The sequence below is a fragment of the Phocoena sinus genome, chromosome 11, assembly GCF_008692025.1.
Source record: "Phocoena sinus isolate mPhoSin1 chromosome 11, mPhoSin1.pri, whole genome shotgun sequence".
In the NCBI taxonomy this organism is placed as follows: Eukaryota; Metazoa; Chordata; class Mammalia; order Artiodactyla; family Phocoenidae; genus Phocoena; species Phocoena sinus.
The window spans coordinates 82,908,232-82,926,170 of record NC_045773.1 but is presented as its reverse complement, the minus strand read 5'-3'; the positions used below and the strand labels follow the sequence as shown (position 1 = coordinate 82,926,170).

Here is a 17,939-nt window from a genome sequence, read left to right as displayed (position 1 = left end):
GGGCTTGAGCCCTAGTCCAGGAATATCCCACATGCCACGGACCAACTAAGCCTGTGCACCAGAACTGCTGAGCCCACGCACTGCAACTACTGAGTCCAGTGCTGCAACTACTGAAACCCTCAAGCCTAGAGCCCGTACTCTGCAAGAGAAGCCACTGCAATGAAAAGCCCGCGCACCACAACGAAGAGTAGCCCCCGCTTGCCGCAACTAGAGAAAGTCCATATGCAGCACTGAAGACCCAATGTAACCCCCCCCCCCAAAAAAAAACCCCCACATCATAGGCTTTTTAAAGAGCTTAATTCCGAAACTCTCTCCACAAAGGTCTCTCGGGACTGCGCAAAATTTGTGCTCTTAATGACCAAGTACTACGGCACCTTTTATATGATCAAATGTTTGGCTCTGAAAAGAGCCTTTGGGTTTCAGTTATCACTCGATTAAGGCCAATTTACGCCCTCTCCCCGCGGATGCGGCGAGCAAGCTGGATGTCCTTGGGCATAATGGTGACGCGCTTGGCGTGGATGGCACACAGGTTGGTGTCCTCGAAGAGCCCCACCAGGTAGGCCTCGCACGCCTCCTGCAGCGCCATCACGGCCGAGCTCTGGAAGCGCAGGTCGGTCTTGAAGTCCTGCGCGATCTCGCGCACTAGGCGCTGGAACGGCAGCTTGCGGATCAGCAGCTCCGTGGACTTCTGGTAGCGGCGGATCTCGCGCAGGGCCACCGTGCCGGGCCGGTAGCGGTGCGGCTTCTTCACGCCGCCCGTGGCCGGCGCGCTCTTGCGGGCCGCCTTGGTGGCCAGCTGCTTGCGCGGCGCCTTGCCGCCGGTCGACTTGCGAGCGGTCTGCTTAGTACGAGCCATAATGAGAGATTGCAAACACTGCTACAACTACAAGCCGTGCTGTTCTTGCTCTTATTTATACAGGCGAAGTCCTCCTGATTGGTCCGAATCTTCAAATTCCGCGCCGTGAATTAAGTAACTGGATAGGCCTTGTGATTGGATACCAGGTCTCACTTTAGAAAATCTAGATCTATTGCAGTACGGTCTATATTTTCTGGCTTAAAGTCCTCCGCCATTTATTCACCCTGTATGTTACATGTTTTATATATACCTTAATTGGTTTTGTTTTAATCCCCTTGTTCGGGATTAAGTTTGGGAAGAGACGAAAATGAACGTTCCAGAGTTCTGAGCCCTTTCAAAAACTACGGTTTTGAATGTAATTGATCGAGTCCAGTTTCGTCACTTATCAAAGGTTCTGATTTTGAATAAACGTTTTATTTTAGCAATGCAAGCACCATATTACCTAATTCCCAGCTCTCCAACAAACGCTGGCATCACTTCCAGACACTGTTCCTAGAAAACATGAAAATACTACCGCCGTTGAAATGTGACGATCCTTAATTCTTCGTAAAGCTTAAGTGTTGCCGACTTTGATCAAGCCGAATTGGAAATGCCAATGGCATAATTTTGAAAACATTTATATATTTAGCTAATTTCTATGTTCTCTTTTCTAGAATTACTAACCCGGTAACTGAATTTTGGCAGAAAACTAGTCATAAATTTGTATGGGGCGTTTGTCTCTTTAGGTCCGGATCTAGAGAGAAACAAGGCTCACAAGTAGATACTTACGGACAAGACATTAATTTTTTGCACTATTTTGAAAACGAAAGTTATTTTTTCTGAGGGTGGGGGGGATGTCTAGTGTTAGTTCCACTTAAACAGCCAATCAAAAAGCAGATTTGAAATCACCTTATTTGCATAAAAGGTTTCTACTGGCTGATTTGACCCAATCAGGAATTGAGATAGATTAAGCACCTATTTGCATAGAAGCCCTACAAAAATAGGCCAACATTGTAACAGGTGTTGTCAGTTTTCGTCTGTTTGATAACTTTACACCATGCCTGAGCTGGCTAAATCTGCTCCTGCTTCCAAGAAGGGATCTAAGAAGGCAGTGACCAAGGCGCAGAAGAAGGATGGCAAGAAGCGCAAGCGCAGCCGGAAAGAGAGCTACTCCGTATACGTGTATAAGGTGCTGAAGCAGGTCCACCCGGACACCGGCATCTCGTCTAAGGCCATGGGCATCATGAACTCGTTCGTCAATGACATCTTTGAGCGCATCGCGGGCGAGGCGTCGCGCCTGGCGCATTACAACAAACGCTCGACCATCACCTCCAGGGAGATCCAGACGGCCGTACGCCTGCTGCTGCCTGGGGAGCTGGCCAAGCACGCCGTGTCCGAGGGTACCAAGGCTGTCACCAAGTACACCAGCTCCAAGTAAATGTTTCCAGCTGCTGTTAAACCCAAAGGCTCTTTTCAGAGCCACTCACACTTTCAAAAGGGGCTCTAATGCTGCATACTATTCGTTTCTAGAGAGAAGTAAGGTCAGGTTTGAAAATTAGGCATCTTTACCATTCTAATTTCTTCAGAAATAGGGATCTTTTTACTGAGAAGAAATAATTTTAGCGAGCACAGAGCAGAGAAACGGTTTTAAGAACTGAGAAGTCAGTTTTAGCTGCTGAGCTATTAAGAATTTTAGCAGTCAGACCATCAAATGATTGTGAAATCTTTAGTTATTCACGTAATAGAGAAAAGGAAGGGGTAAGAAACCTCAAGTAGCCTGGAAATATAAAATCTTGATTTTGGGATACAGTTCTTGGCTGGCAGCCCAGTGAGTCAGTCAGTCTTCCCTTAAGGCTGATTGGAATTAGCAACAATACAATTTCAGCTACAGTTTTTCAAAATACCATGAGACTAAGGATCATACACGACAGGCTACCTGCAATGTCGATCAGAGCTCTTTAGTTGCTATCCTTATCAAAAGTGGACTTTTGTTAAGTCCACTCTCATGGCCATTTCTCTACTGGATTGGGGAGGGTGGGGGGGAGTTGCAGAGTCTTGTGAGATCATAGATCTGAGTGTGCCCAAGATTCTTCTCTAAATGAACTCTTGAGTGGAAAAACTAGGACTGAGTTTATTCATTGATAGCCTATTAAGTTTCAAAAAGTGACAGGTACTAGGGACAGAGCAATGAGCAGGATAGAAACAATCTCTCTCCTCACAGGGCTCATAGTCTAAAATGAATATTTAGACAGTACCCAAACGAACAGAAGGGAAGTATCAGTCTAAATGTCACTTTAGCATTGCCAAAAGCTGAACTGACTTAACCTTAAATTTTTAATTTCCCTGGAGGCAATTCTGGAAGGGAGGTGGAGTAAGAGAGATGGCAAGGGAAGAGGAGACAGTAAAAGAGAGAAAGGAATTACAAAAATGCGCGGAGCTCAAGTTTGTATTTGTGGACTATGGTTAACAACAGATGTTATATATTTACATTTTCAGGTTACCATGTTTTATCATTGGTCCACAAGAATTTTGTATTGGTCCTAGTGCTGTGACTTACTGAAATGTAGGATCTTACTGAAATGTAGAAAGGAATACTATACTGATAAATCTTGTCCATTATTCCTCTTAAAGATTCTCCTTAATAAGATTTCTTCTTTTTTTAATGTGCACCTGTATGACTTAGTATTAGATACCCCTAGAAGTGACAGACAGCCTAAAATAGTCAGTGGTTAAGCAAAATTAGTCTTTTTCTCTCTATGTAGCTGAGGCCTGGAATGGGCGCTCCACTCTCCTTAGGGAACTCATCCCTTTCTATGTATAAGGTATGTTCTCTCTATTATTTGAGAATATTCTCAAATATATTGTACTATTCAATTCTACTATGGAGAGCCTACCAAGAACAAACTGGATGGATGAAATTCATAAATATTAAGTAGGTAATTCATAAGTAGGAAACATGTGAGAAATATTGGGTAGGTAAGCAAGGCATTTATGAGATACAAAATTCAGAAGCTGTATTTACTGTAAATCATTAAGTTAGTACCTCGTGAGATGTTAGACAGAGAGAAAGTAGAGCTTGTGTGTGCTACATGGAGATATAAAGTGATGAAAGAACCAAGAAGTGCCAAATATTTGTAAGACACTAAGTATTTATGAGTTACACAATATTTATGAGTTCTTAAACTGACCACCCATTGGTGACTCCCATTTTGGTACCATTTGCCCTCTACAGACAACATGCACATAAAAGACATGTTTGCTTGGTATGTCACTGGTGACCTCCCTAGATGGGAGGCTGTATACTCAGCCCTGCATCTCTCCAACAGAGCAAGCACGTGTTGGCTCCAAATCACTTCCACCTGCTGGACCCCTTTGCTCAAAGTCCAACCTAGTTCTCAGCAGAGAAGAAATTCAAAGGAAGGCAGGGAGAGGAGAGAGAGGGAGAGGGGAGGGTCAGAGAGAGATAGGAGAGAGGGAGGGGGAGGAGAAGGGGGAGAAGAGGAGGAAAGGGAGGTTTCACATGAAAAGTGAAACCAAGGATTCAACTGATCTTTTTGCAACCTATCTGAAATGTGTTCATTTGTCCAGTATCTTTTCCCTTGTTTCTTGCCATATATTTAAAATTGATTCAATAAAATTAATCAGGTAACTTAAATTGGTCTGTGAGACTTTATGTTCTATGACCTTGGAAATGGCCTGCCTGGTAGTGTATTGGGAGGCTACCACTGCATTAAGGTAATTTCTCACTTGTCATTCTAGTTGTCATTCGTAATAAGATATGGTCCCTGTTACCTAGGACATATAACATTGTCCTATAGAGCACATAATAATGTATACAAATATAGGACAGTAATGAAATATGCTTAAAATTGAAGGGCTTTGAGGTTCACTACCTGGGCTGAAATTTGTTTTCACCATTTACTAGCCAGGTGACCTTGGGCATTATGCAGAATCACTCAGCATGCTTCCCCATCTGTAGAGATAATACAGTAACTCTTATAGGTGATTTGCTCAAGCATATTTAGTGTTGGGACTACCCCAGAACTCTGTTGTTTCAATGCTCTGTCTACCACTATCAGGAAAAAACAGAGGACTTGTGCATAGTGATTTTAGAAGATACACAGGTTTTCTGGAAAGAGAATTAGAGCAAGTGTGGATATCTGAGGTGACACATACATGATACTAACTTCAGGGCCCCAGTTCTGCACAGATAAACTCTATAAACCTTCAGAGGCAGAGGCACACTGGCTGTTAACCTCTCCTTCCTGAGCCCTCAGAGACCTTGTTTCCCAACTTCCCTTGTAGTTGGGTGTGGCCTTCTTAGCCCACATAGCTGAGTTCCTAACAATGGAATGTAAATAAAAGTAAAGTTTGACATTTTCAGGTCTGGGGCGTAATAACCTCCCACGAAGACTTTCCAAGCTCTTTCCCCTCCCAAGACAAAAGTGTTTTAGAAACAAAAGAGGCCCAAAATAGAGTTATGTCATCAGACCAAGACTTAATTACAGTTTTGGCTTCCCCAGAAATGAAATCTTAAACTAGTCAAACAGGAATTGCCTGCTCAGCACCAGTCAGGTAATCAGCCGGACAGACCCCTGCCAACCCCTAAAGGAAAGCAACCTTGCAATAAGCTACCCACTTTTTTTCCTAGTGTAACTTCCCTGTTCCTGCTCCCTTCTGCCTAGAAAAATCTTTTATTTTGTACAGCTCCTCACAGCTCTCTTCTATCTGCTAGACTGGATGCTGCCTGATTCATGAATCACTGAATAAAGCCAATAAGCTCTTTAAAATTTACTCCATTGAATTTTATTTTTTAACATGGGAAAGCAATGTGTTTAGGATGATTGAGACACAGAGATAAAAGGGCACATGGGCTCCAGAACCACTGCTTGGAAGAAAGAGCTACTTGCTGATCTAGAACACCCTTTTTGGACCTCATAAAAGCAGAGAATAAACTTGCAATAAGCCGTAAGGTTGTCAACTGAAAAAATAATAATAACCTAAAAGTTGAAAATTATGTTATATTCAGCAGGTATATGGAGGACTTAAGCCCAGGAGACAGCCTCTCAGATAGCTCTGAGGGACTGGTCCTGAAGAGGTAAAGGAGGATCCAGGATATATAGGAGTTTTTGGAAAAAAAACAAAAAAAAACAACAACACAAAAAAGCACGTAGTTGGAAAGTCAAAAGATTACTGTTAAAGAAAACAGCCATCTCAAGTTAATGAAGTTAGCCCTTTTCTATATCTGGGAAGATGCAAGAGTCTGGACTCATTGAAATCATTCTTTTGATATATATGTAGCTTAACTATCTAGGGCCAGTATCCTGTTTTTCTCCATCCTGAATCCCCTCAGGGTGCACAGGCAGGGGCGGTTGCGGGAGCTGATGGCTTGATGGCCGCCACATCCTTAGTTTACTGATATGGCAGGTGACATTCTTTGTCCACAAGGTTTGGGGGTTTATCTTAATATACCCTCCACCAAGGCAGGGTCCCAATCTCTATTTTCTAAAAGGAAGTTCTGTTACTTGCTGGATCTCAAACCTTGTAGAACCAGATAGCTAGCTACATTCTTTAGTTGGCAAAGGATAGAGGACATTTTCTTCCTCCCCGACAGTTTCAGTTATCTGGCAAAACCCGAAGGACACCAGTTTTCCATTCTTTCCTTGAACACTACTTATTAAAAATGAAAGTAATTAATAGTTTACACTCCATAATGAAAATCCCTGCATTTGGACTGCAGTGTCTCCCAATAGGAAGGGTTCAGAAGAGATGTGATCTCTTAGTTCTGTGCCAAGACAAAGCTATAGCTCAAGATCTGCAGCTGAGAACATGTAACACCTTTATCATAAATAAATAAATGTATTTTAATTTTGTTTTATTTTTAAAATCATGGGTTTGGCCATCAAATCATCACCATTTTGAAGGTTTTAATATAGAGTTCTATTAGCCATGAGCCAACAGATGAGCAGTTTTTTTTATATTTGGGGACTTATCCATAATTATCCAATGTAATCTCAGAAAATTTACTTGTTAGACTGTATAAAGCCTTTTTAGAAATATTACATTTGGATTCTCTTTTTTCTGAAAAGTAAAACGATGATGGTGATTATTTGGAACCTCAAAATATCTTATTTTTTATTTTAAATAAATTATCAAATAATTAATGGTCTTTCCTTAATGACTGGTATCCTTGAATCAGGCTGGCAGTCCTCCCTGGGATTAGTACTCATCTCTTCCTGCCCCGGCCTCAGTTTACCATCTGAATTGGGTGTGCTCAGGAAACTAGAACAATACTTTTGGGGGAAAAAAAAATGTGTAAAATCGCTGCTGAGCTTGAGACTTGAAACTCCAGTTTGAGAAAACAGAAGAGGAACCTGGTTCTATCTAGTTGGTTATCAGACCTGCGACCATCATTCCAAGTGATGCTCCCAACATAGGACCTTCGCAATCACGGTTTCTTCTCTGTGGAATGATCTTACAGATGTATGAAGACCCCTCTCCCTTCCAAGCTTCATGACACTGGCTTTCATGTCTCATCTCAGTTGTGAAGTTTTCCCCACCCACCTTATTTAAAATGACGACTATCCACCACCCATCTCCCACTCTGTGGCAGTCCTTAATCCCCTTGGCCTGTTTTCTTTGTGTTTTCTTAATCCTCTTTACCTACCAAAAGACTGTTTATCTTTGTTTATTTTCTGCCTCCCACAATAATCGTCGGTGAGCTCCGCACAGTAGGATCTTTGCCATGTTACGCCTTGCTCTTTCCAACACCTACAACATTGTTGAGCACATAGTAAGCACTCAAAAAGTTTTTGATGAGTGGATGGATGGATGAAGTAAAATGGACATATGCACATAACACAAAATGTCCATCCATTCTCTAGTGATGGAGATAAAGTCCATGACAGTTTTATCCAAATGAACCCCTGTGAGAGGTAGTTCCCCTCACTATGCTTCCATTTCTTCGTCATCATATTTGAGCTGATAATGGCCCCCCCAACCCACAGAGTTATTGTGAGGATTAAATTAAATAATCCATATAGGCACTAAATTACAGACTTTGAATTGATAAAATCATGAATCTGGACAGTTCCCAAGGCCGGTATTGTTAACATCTCTACTTGGCAAATGACATAATAAAGACCAAGAGTGCTACATGGACCTTGCAACACAGGGGGCTTGTATTCAGCCAGAAGGTCACTACTGACTGACCCAGTGATAGAAAGCTGGATAGCTCACCACTGTTTCTGATACAAAAACCCCTTGCCTGGTTCCTGAAGACATTTGATTTTCAATTCAAATAAATCGTTTGTTACCTGAGGGTAAACAATTTGCCTGTGTCCATAAAACTAGTAAATGGAAGTACTATGCTATGAGTCACCTTTAATCCCAAATGTTTATATTTTATAAATGATTTTCTCTTTTCTCCCTAACTATAAATCCTCCGGGTCAGCTTCTATTTTCAAGGTTTCAAGGTTTGAATAGCACAAAATAAAGAAAAATGGGCCTTGATTTTTGTGCTGGAGCACAACTGAGACCACCTGAAAACAAAGCAGAACCTGATTAAATGAGAGAGAGGGACACAAAAACTCCTATGTGCAACTCCTCTCAAGACCTTCCATCTCACTCAGAGCAAAAGCCTAATTCCTTACCGTGACTTACAAGCCCCTGCATGATCTGGTTTCCTTTCATTTCTCTGCCATTATTTCCTCCTACAGCGCCCAGCCCACTCCACTCCACATAGCCCCCCCTGGCATCTCAACATTCCTCCTCCTCTTCCTCTTTTTTTTTTTATAATTTATTGATTGATTGATTTTTGGCTGCGTTGGGTCTTTGTTGCTGCATGCGGGCTTTCTCTAGCGGCGGCGAGCAGGGGCTACTTTTTTTGTTGCCGTGTGTGGGCTTCTCATTGCGGTGGCTTCTCTTGTTGCGGAGCACGGGCTCTAGGCGTGCGGGCTTCAATTGTTGTGACACGCAGGCTCAGTAGTTGCAGCACGCGGACTCAAGAGCGCAGGCTCAGTAGTAGTGGCACACAGGTTTACTTGCTCCGCAGCAGGTGGGATTTTCCCGGACCAGGGCTCGAACCCGCATTCCCTGCATTGGCAGGCGGATTCTTAACCACTGCGGCACTCACCAGGGAAGGCTCCCATTTTCTCTTTCCACAACTTCTTCCTCACAACTCTTTGCTGAAATAACTACCTCCATACTGCCGTCTTCATTGGTCACCTTATCTAAATTTCAACTCCCCATGACAATCCTTATTCTTGCTTTATTGTTCTTCTCGCCATCTAACATATTACATATGATGCTGATTTATTGTCTATCCCAGGGTCAAATGTAAATTCCATGAGAGCAAAGAATCTCGTCTGTTTTGTTCTCCAAGTATATTCCCAGTGCACAGAACAGCATCTGGCACATTGTAAACTCAACAAATGTATGTGGAATAAATAAATTTAAAAAGTCATCAATGTTAAATGTTGTTTGTTGGGGGAGTAATCATGGCATCACAATTAGGTTTTAAAGTAGATGTATATTAAAATGTTGAGAGAGGAAATGATATGATTTGCTTGACAATAATCAAGGTAGAAGAGGTATAAATTTGGCCAGTGTTGATGTTGAGGCTGGGTGAGGAGTACGTAGGGTCTGTTAAACTATTATCTCTACTTCCATATATTCTCAAATGTTGCATAATAAAAAAAAATATTTTTTAAGTTTTAAAAAATGAAACAATATCCAGGGTGGGAGGTGGGGAGATAAATTCCTAAATAATTTTTTTTTTTTTTAAAGGCTATGGAGAAAGGCCACCTGAAAGACCAAACAAGACCTTGTGCTAATCTGTACAGGAAAGCACAATGTGAAGACAGAGGTATCCACTCTCCAGGATGTTCCTCCTTGTAGCATCCCTGAAAACCTAGTCATGTCAACCACTGAAAGCAGCTACATTTCTCGATATAGACTCACATTAGCCCTGTCCTCAGAAACTGCTATAAAAGCCAAATACTATTTGATTCATTGCAGTGAGATAAACTGTCATCGAGCAAGCCAGAAAGTCCTCCTTTGGAACTACAAGGAAAGCCTGATTCAGTTAGGTAACTCCTTGCTAAGCCTGGAGTCCAACAGGAGCTAACCACAAGATTGGAATTTATTCAATATTTAGTCCTGGCCCTAGCTACCTATTGGAAGCACCTGAGTTTTAATAATTACTGTTGCCTGGGCCCACCTCATACAATTATAGTCATACTGATTGGACCCCAAGCAAAAATATTTTAATAAAAGCTCCAATGTGTAATGTGCAGTCACCACTGAGACCACTGATCCATAATGAAATCAGACTCTGGAGGCACCTTGTTACGTGCAACTGCTTGACAGAAATTTCATTCTATTACATAAATAAGTGTAGTTTGCAAATGCTTTCTCCTGGTAAGAGTTCAGACAGGCTGCTTTTCTTGATGAGACCAAAAACACCATTTAAAAAAATAGACTTCTTAATCTAGCGTTCATAAGAATCACCGGGGGTGAACTGGGTACAACGTAGATTCTGACTCAGTAGACCTGGGTTGGGTCTGAATATGTACGTTTCTAGCAAATTCCCAAGTGATGTACATGCTGCTGGTGGTGGACCACACTTTTAGTAGTGAAACTGTAGAAGCCAGCAGGGTTCTCTGTCTTGGGTTCTGCTACCAATAAGTTTATTAGAAATCTTGACTGAGAGGTCTAATTTTTTTTTTTATAGAAGTCTACTATCAGCAAAATAACGCCCTCACTGTTCTCTGTGTAAAAGGTCAAACATTTCACGGGAAAGCCAAAACTGTTTCACCTTTAACTTGGCAGAGATTGGAACTGAGCAAATTGAGGTCTCAGAGACATTAGAAAGCAACCACAAACGCTCTAGCTTCTCAATTGTCAATGCCCAAACATGTGGGAACACAGTTTTAGAATGGGTAAGCAGCAAATCCACACCCACCTTCACCCAAATTCAACCTTTTGTGGGTAAAGCAGCTCACCTTCCATACATAATCCACGTACTCCAATAACCCGACCTTCACATCACACCGATTACTGCCCCTTCCAAACTACCTAAAACACGGCTTATTCTATTGCCAAACCTACCAATCCCCCACTCCACCTGCATGTTTATATTACATTTCCCACGAGACAGCATTGAGGAAATTTTGCACATAACCTACGAATTGAAGGTATGCAAAGCTGCCAGAACTTAATTAACTGAAATAGTAAAGACACTTGTAAAGTTACACGACACTCCCAAAACAAGTTTACCCAGTAACTCATGAGGAAATTTCCACCTTAACACCCCAAACCAAAACTCTCCGAAACAGAACAGACTAAATGACAGCTACTTTAAAGAAAACGTGGGTGGCTCTTAGAAGAGCCTTTTTAGTTGGGTTGAGACAGCTGAGGAAGCTTTACGCCCTCTCCCCGCGTATACGGCGAGCAAGCTGGATGTCCTTGGGCATGATGGTGACGCGCTTGGCGTGGATGGCACACAGGTTGGTGTCCTCGAAGAGCCCCACCAGGTAGGCCTCGCACGCCTCCTGCAGCGCCATCACGGCCGAGCTCTGGAAGCGCAGGTCGGTCTTGAAGTCCTGCGCGATCTCGCGCACCAGGCGCTGGAACGGCAGCTTGCGGATCAGCAGCTCCGTGGACTTCTGGTAGCGGCGGATCTCGCGCAGGGCCACCGTGCCGGGCCGGTAGCGGTGCGGCTTCTTCACGCCGCCCGTGGCCGGCGCGCTCTTGCGAGCCGCCTTGGTGGCCAGCTGCTTGCGAGGCGCCTTACCGCCAGTGGACTTCCGCGCAGTTTGCTTAGTTCGAGCCATCGCAAAAAACCAGACAAAAAAGAAACCAAATAGGCAAATAAGTAGGAAGAGGTCCCCTTTATATACACTCAGAAACGTTCCGATTGGCCTTGCGCTATTTCAAAAGGCCCGCGAAACAAAACCATTGGTTGAAGAGTCAACGCAGTGATTGGTGAAGAACTAGAGACTCTGATTGGATGAAATACTCCACATTTCGATCCCTCTTTTTGTTATACTCTGCGACCCAAAGGAACTAATTTTCTAATGTTCTAGTTCAGCGCATCTCACATTATAAGTAAGGAACCACTTGGGGATCGTGGACGATGCCAATTCTGATTCAAATCTATGTAATGGGGCCTAGAATTCCGAGGACTACGCTTTAAGAACAGATTTACTTGTATTCTTTTTCTTCCGTGGTTACTTTTTCTGAACTGAACTTAGATTCCCCTGGGCTGCCACTTCCTATCTCTACTGGGAAACCACGGGGAAAGCGACGGGCCGGGGACGACCAGCAAACAGTGCGCAACAAATGATTGACTTTCCTATGGTGGCCAAATGGGATTTTGCTTCAGTTTGTTCCAGCAGAAATTAGTTAAGGTAGCCGCCATCATGTTTAACTCTTCTTTTAGCCCAGTCAGCCAGTGTCTCAGAGATCTTTCTTTCTTGCTTAATTTCACTTTGAAACTGATTATTTTCTAGTTAGAATTGTACTATGCACCTGGTGTTTATTTCTCCAAGAAAACACTCCCTTCCTCTGTGAACATTTTTCATTCCAGAAAGGAGATCACGGTGCGATAACCTCAAGCACCACCAGAGCCAGTCCCAGGACCGCCGGACGCCATCTTTGATTTTGAAATTTTCCTGAAGTAAAAAAGAACGCAAAATTGCATTCTTACCTGCGACCCTATTTTCCACTCCTAGACTGTATAAGATAACTTCCTACTCTCTCAAGGGAGAGCACAGTCTTAAGGGCACTAGTCTGCTGTGGTCTCCATTGCCTGGCAAAGCAATGAAAGCTACTCTTTTCTACTTCCCCAAAACATTGTCGCCGCTTACTATTCGGCACGGGTGAACGGAGGCCGAGTTTCGGCAACAAGTTCAGAACTTGAAAAGCCCGCGCTGATCTGATTTGCCAGCCGTGCTTTCGTTTGGCTGTTTCAAACGTCTTAGTGACAATTCTAACCTACCACCCCCAGCCTGCCTTCTCGGCAGGATAGAAATGTTTCCCTTCTCGCTAAATAACCAAACTACCCCAGGTTTTTAAAACGTTACCAAAATTTGCTTCTTCACCACTACTTAAAACCCTTGCTTACGGTACTAACCACTTTTTTGTAAAAGTTGTTTCCCTGAGTCACATTTCAATCAGTCCCGTTAGATAGCGAAGATAACTTGCGATAATAAACTGTGGCGATTATCCAGAGGCTTTAACCGCGCGTAAGCTTCATAGACCCAGCCCAGGTTTAGTTACAAGCTTTTTTAAGTGTGAAAATGTGGACGGCTCTGAAAAGAGCCTTTGGGTAAAAAGTTATAGACACGCACCGATATTGGGATTGGTTCACTTGCCCTTGGCCTTGTGGTGGCTCTCGGTCTTCTTGGGCAGCAGTACAGCCTGGATATTGGGCAGGACGCCGCCCTGAGCGATGGTGACTTTGCCCAGCAGCTTGTTGAGCTCCTCGTCGTTGCGGATGGCCAACTGCAGGTGACGCGGGATGATACGCGTCTTCTTATTGTCGCGGGCCGCGTTGCCCGCCAGCTCCAGGATCTCGGCCGTCAGGTACTCCAGCACTGCCGCCAGGTACACCGGAGCGCCGGCCCCGACCCGCTCGGCGTAGTTGCCCTTGCGGAGCAGGCGGTGCACACGTCCCACGGGGAACTGGAGCCCGGCGCGCGAAGAGCGGGTCTTAGCCTTGGCACGTACCTTACCGCCCTGTTTCCCCCGGCCAGACATGACGAAACACTAAAATCAAACAAAAACCAAAGAAAATGACCCTCCGAACACAAGAAACTAGACTATTATACTCTGCGGCGGTTTGGTAAAACAGCCTGTGCGTTGGCCGAACACAAACCTTAGCCAATCAAAAGCTAGTTCTAAAACAACAACGTTACTAATTTACATAGAGAGTTTGTAATTGAAAGGTCAAATTATGTAAGGTTGAGCTAAGGGAAGAGCCAATGAGACTTTGTAATAAAGAGCCTATCAGAGATTAGGATGCTGAAAGGACCAATCACAAATCGTAATTCTGCCATCTCTAATTTGCATACAGACCAAACAAATACTGAGGCCGGTTGCTCGTGGGCGTATTTGTTTCACGTTCGCTACCTGGTGGTTTTGTGGATCTTGCGATGCCTGAGCCAGCTAAGTCTGCTTCTGCTCCGAAGAAGGGCTCCAAAAAGGCGGTGGCCAAGGCCCAGAAAAAGGACGGCAAGAAGCGCAAGCGCAGTCGCAAGGAGAGCTACTCCGTGTATGTGTACAAGGTGTTGAAGCAGGTTCACCCGGATACCGGTATTTCTTCTAAAGCCATGGGTATCATGAATTCATTTGTCAACGACATCTTCGAGCGCATCGCGGGCGAGGCGTCGCGTCTGGCGCATTACAACAAACGCTCAACCATCACGTCCAGGGAGATCCAGACGGCCGTGCGCCTTTTGTTGCCCGGGGAGTTGGCCAAGCATGCCGTGTCCGAGGGCACCAAGGCTGTTACCAAGTACACCAGCTCCAAATAAGCTCGCTCCCTCTCCAGTAACTCAAGGCTCTTTTAAGAGCCACCCACATTGTCTCTTAAGGGTCTGTAACTCCAGACTTCAAAATTATATTTATGTATGACCTAGGAAAGAGAAAAAGATCTGAAAGCTTCGGAAAGTTACTCTTTGGTAAGAGACGTTTGCCTTTGTAAGAGAAATACCTCTTTTGTATGGGTGTCTCTTACTCTACCAGGAAGAGGAAGATGGCCAAATCTAGTTATCTATGGAAAAGCCCACAACCTACATCTGCATAACAACGTTACCCTTGTTTCCTGTGCTTTCACCTGGTTGCCCATCCCCATTGTTTTTAGTTTTTAGCTGAAGATGGTATTTAAGGTGGTAGCCGCAGCCATTTTGTAGATTTTGTTTTACTGGGGCTCTCCAATGTATACAGGAGATACATCGTTGTTACGTTTGGTTTTTCTCCTGTCAATCTGTCTTCTATCAGTTATTAGGCCAGCCAAAGAATCTAGAAGGGAAGAAGGAAAAAAAATTTCTTCCCTACATCTACACAGTGAGTTTTGTGAACATGAAATAAGTTACTATATTTTGAATGGTGCTTGTGAAGAAAATTCCCTAAACTCCACATATAATTAAGGCATTCATTTCTTGCTTTCCGAAGTTAATTTTAAGTACATTTTAAAATAATGTATTCTTGAAAACAAATAAGTATATTTGAGAAATGGATAAGCATGGTTTAAGGGGAAATCCCCCAGCATATGATATAGTCCCGACTGCCTCTTTGAATGTTAAATTTGAGCATCTTACTTAAACCCTCTGTGAGCATTTCTTTCTAAAATGGGAATAATAATTAGCAACTACTGTGTGGCACTGCTGGGGTGATCAATAAAAAAGCACAAGTAAAGTACTCAGGGTGGTGACTGCACAGAGAAGGTCTTCTAAAGTATTAGCTGTCGGCTAAAGCCTCTGGTTGAAGTGCTGGGAAGCTGCTCTTAGTCCTGCCCACTTTGGAGTCTCAGAATCTTGAAGCCATAAACAAGGCAGTAGGCCGGAAAGCCTACTAGCATTTAACACCAATTAGGATTCCTTGTCTGGCAGTGAGAACAATCCAAACCACTTCTAACAGTCCAAGCCCCTCTTTGAAACCAGTTCGTTCCCCTGAACTGTTCTGAGGACAACCTAGTGCCTGTGACTGTAAGTCTTCCCTGCCTTTGACGGCCAATTCATGCAACATGTGCCTTACTTTCCAAGGACTTTCTCATGCCTCACTAGGATTAGAGGTACCTCTTTTAATAAGGTGTTGGGTTATAAGGAAGGCCATATAAGAACTACTCACCTCCCTCCACCCAACCACAATACTTCCTTTCTGCATCCAGACTTTCCTTCTTGGTCTTCCTTCCATTTGGAGCTTCACTTTCTCAATCTTTTTGCCCTCAAGCATCACTTATGAATAAAACCGTCTATGACCATATCATTTAAAATGTCACCTCCTTCCTCCACACTTTAATGCTTTTCCCAGCTTCAGTGGTCCTCATAGCACCATCTTACATACTGTTTTACCTGTTTTGTTTGTGCCCCCTCCAACAAAATATAAGCTCCATGAATATAGATATATTGTTTTGTTCACAGTTGTTCACTGCTATAATTCCATAGCATCAGACAGTGCCTGGTATATGCCATGTGCTCAATTTTGTTTGTTTATTAAATTAACATCGTCATATGAATTTGTTTCCTCAAACCAGTGCCTTAGCTCAAATAACATCTGATCCTTTTCATATTTAAGCACCAGAGCCCGTATCTTTAAAACAGATGAGATTCCAAATGACTGCATTGATTTCTGGCTCGCAAAGTATCACCCTACAAATTACTTGCAGGCCACAAGGAGGAAAAATCTGTTTTTACAAAGACACTAATCACCCTAAACCAGTAATTGATCTATCATATCGAATCTGGATAACCCCGACATCAAGTGCCTCTGATGTACAATAGTATTTACATACAATCATCTGTAACTGTTCCTTGACAAGAAAATTAACGTAATTTCAATCAAGTCTAGGGAAAATCACTTGTAGGGCATTCAGGGTACAGAAGTCAAGGAAAATAACCCCATCAGGAAACAAGCCAAAGCAAGACATCCTATAGGCCAGGTCTACAGCAAATCAATATCAAAAAACTAAATGAGATCAAGGAGGAGAGAAGAAAACTTGTAGATTAAAAGACCTGAGACCAAAAAAAGACAGAAACCTGAGACTGAAAAGGCGTGATTGGATCCTCCTAAGCAAACCAGATCTCTAAGACATTTTGGAGCATAACTGGGATTTGTTACTGTGAACCCAGTATTAGATATTAGGGAATCTGGTTTTAGTTTGGCAGTGATTATATGGGAGCTTTTTTAAAAAATAAAATAGTGCGTACTTAATTTGAGGTAAAATATACTGATGCCTGTGTAGCATTTTTTTAAAATCATGTCTACTTAACTGTAAAGCTTAGGTGACATTTATGTTGTTCATTAAGTAACATACTTCCTATCGGCTTTTTAAAATTTTAACAGAAAGTCAGAATACAGTGTTCTCTATGACTAGCAACACGTGCTAGCTCTCCCCGCCTGTGCATTTTAATTTTACCCCCAAAGCACTGGTACAAGGGTTTTAAGTTTGCAGAGCCCAGCAGCAGGACCACACTCCAGCAGAGCTCAGGAGCGCGCCCCCGCGCAGGGGACGACCCGCCCCACTCGTAAATTCGCCTTTGTTCCGGGCCCCGCTTTCCGCCACGGGCGCGGGCTTTCTTTGTTCCTCGTCCTCGCCGCCATTTTGAGCACGGACCACAGGCTGGGGAAGGGAGCCTCGCATTACTACATCGGGGGCAGTGTAAGCCGACTTCTCTCCAGTATTCAAGCACTATGCATACACGATTCCAAACTTGAAATACACCGGAACTTAAGCGGAATCTTCCTAGGGAAAACAGTGCTCTGCGAGTTTCTTCACTGCCCCACGAAACGTTAAAATGCTCAAACTTATACCCGAAACCACTTCCACAAAGCAGAAACATACACAAATCAGCCAACTTCTGCCCTCCTAAAACGTGAACTAGAAATTAAAAAGCACGAAAAATAGCTTTTGACTAATTAAAAGTAAATGAAGTACACCTCATAAAAAGCAAGGAAAAAGCACAGCAAAAAGTGCTAGCTCTTTCACCGAAACATTTGGGCGGCCCTGAAAAGGGCCTTTGGTAGTAAAAGATGTTAAATCGCTGAAAACGGGCGACCTAACCGCCGAAGCCGTAGAGGGTGCGGCCCTGGCGTTTGAGGGCGTACACTACGTCCATGGCGGTGACGGTCTTCCGCTTGGCGTGCTCCGTGTAAGTGACCGCGTCTCGGATCACATTCTCTAAGAACACCTTCAGTACCCCACGGGTCTCTTCATAAATCAGACCAGATATGCGCTTGACCCCACCTCGCCGGGCCAGACGCCGGATGGCGGGCTTGGTGATACCCTGGATGTTGTCGCGCAAAACCTTACGATGCCGCTTAGCGCCCCCCTTCCCTAATCCCTTACCACCTTTGCCTCGTCCAGACATGGTAATACTGC

At 43.6% G+C, this 17,939-nt stretch overlaps 6 protein-coding genes across 9 annotated transcripts in view; 2 read left to right on the top strand and 4 right to left on the bottom strand.

The window, feature by feature from the left end:
* LOC116762441 (histone H3.1-like) overlaps nt 1-11,703 on the bottom strand; it is a 24,228-nt gene extending 12,525 nt beyond the window's left edge. The window contains exon 1 of the mRNA XM_032649360.1: nt 11,338-11,703. Within this exon, the coding sequence (XP_032505251.1) occupies nt 11,338-11,670 (333 nt within the window). The 5' untranslated portion in view covers nt 11,671-11,703. The remainder of the gene's footprint in view (nt 1-11,337) is intronic.
* Nucleotides 1-17,923, bottom strand: part of LOC116762394 (histone H2A type 1-like) — a 20,208-nt gene extending 2,285 nt beyond the window's left edge. Inside the window, exons 1-3 of one of the 4 annotated variants that reach the window (XM_032649309.1) lie at nt 17,907-17,923; nt 13,213-13,606; nt 9,605-12,510 (exon numbers count right to left, since the gene is read on the bottom strand). In XM_032649309.1, coding sequence (XP_032505200.1) covers nt 12,434-12,510; nt 13,213-13,597 — 462 coding nt within the window. In that variant the 5' untranslated portion in view covers nt 13,598-13,606; nt 17,907-17,923 and the 3' untranslated portion in view covers nt 9,605-12,433. Of the gene's footprint in view, nt 1-9,604; nt 12,511-13,188; nt 13,659-13,969; nt 14,096-17,906 lie in introns of those variants that run through there. The other 3 variants (XM_032649307.1, XM_032649310.1, XM_032649311.1) reach the window with 3 other exon arrangements.
* LOC116762401 (histone H3.1) lies at nt 394-883 on the bottom strand. Its single transcript, XM_032649317.1, has one exon. The coding sequence runs from the start codon at nt 854-856 to the stop codon at nt 446-448; it is 411 nt and encodes a 136-aa protein (XP_032505208.1). The 5' UTR covers nt 857-883; the 3' UTR covers nt 394-445.
* On the top strand, nt 1,858-9,290 carry LOC116762398 (histone H2B type 1-L-like). Its single transcript, XM_032649313.1, has 2 exons — nt 1,858-2,269; nt 7,035-9,290. The coding sequence occupies exons 1-2, from the start codon at nt 1,893-1,895 to the stop codon at nt 7,096-7,098; spliced, it is 441 nt and encodes a 146-aa protein (XP_032505204.1). The 5' UTR covers nt 1,858-1,892; the 3' UTR covers nt 7,099-9,290.
* LOC116762427 (histone H2B type 1-C/E/F/G/I-like) lies at nt 13,976-14,829 on the top strand. Its single transcript, XM_032649346.1, has one exon. It carries the CDS (start codon nt 13,993-13,995, stop codon nt 14,371-14,373), a length of 381 nt encoding a protein of 126 aa, XP_032505237.1. The 5' UTR covers nt 13,976-13,992; the 3' UTR covers nt 14,374-14,829.
* On the bottom strand, nt 17,554-17,939 carry LOC116762429 (histone H4). Its single transcript, XM_032649348.1, has one exon. It carries the CDS (start codon nt 17,926-17,928, stop codon nt 17,617-17,619), a length of 312 nt encoding a protein of 103 aa, XP_032505239.1. The 5' UTR covers nt 17,929-17,939; the 3' UTR covers nt 17,554-17,616.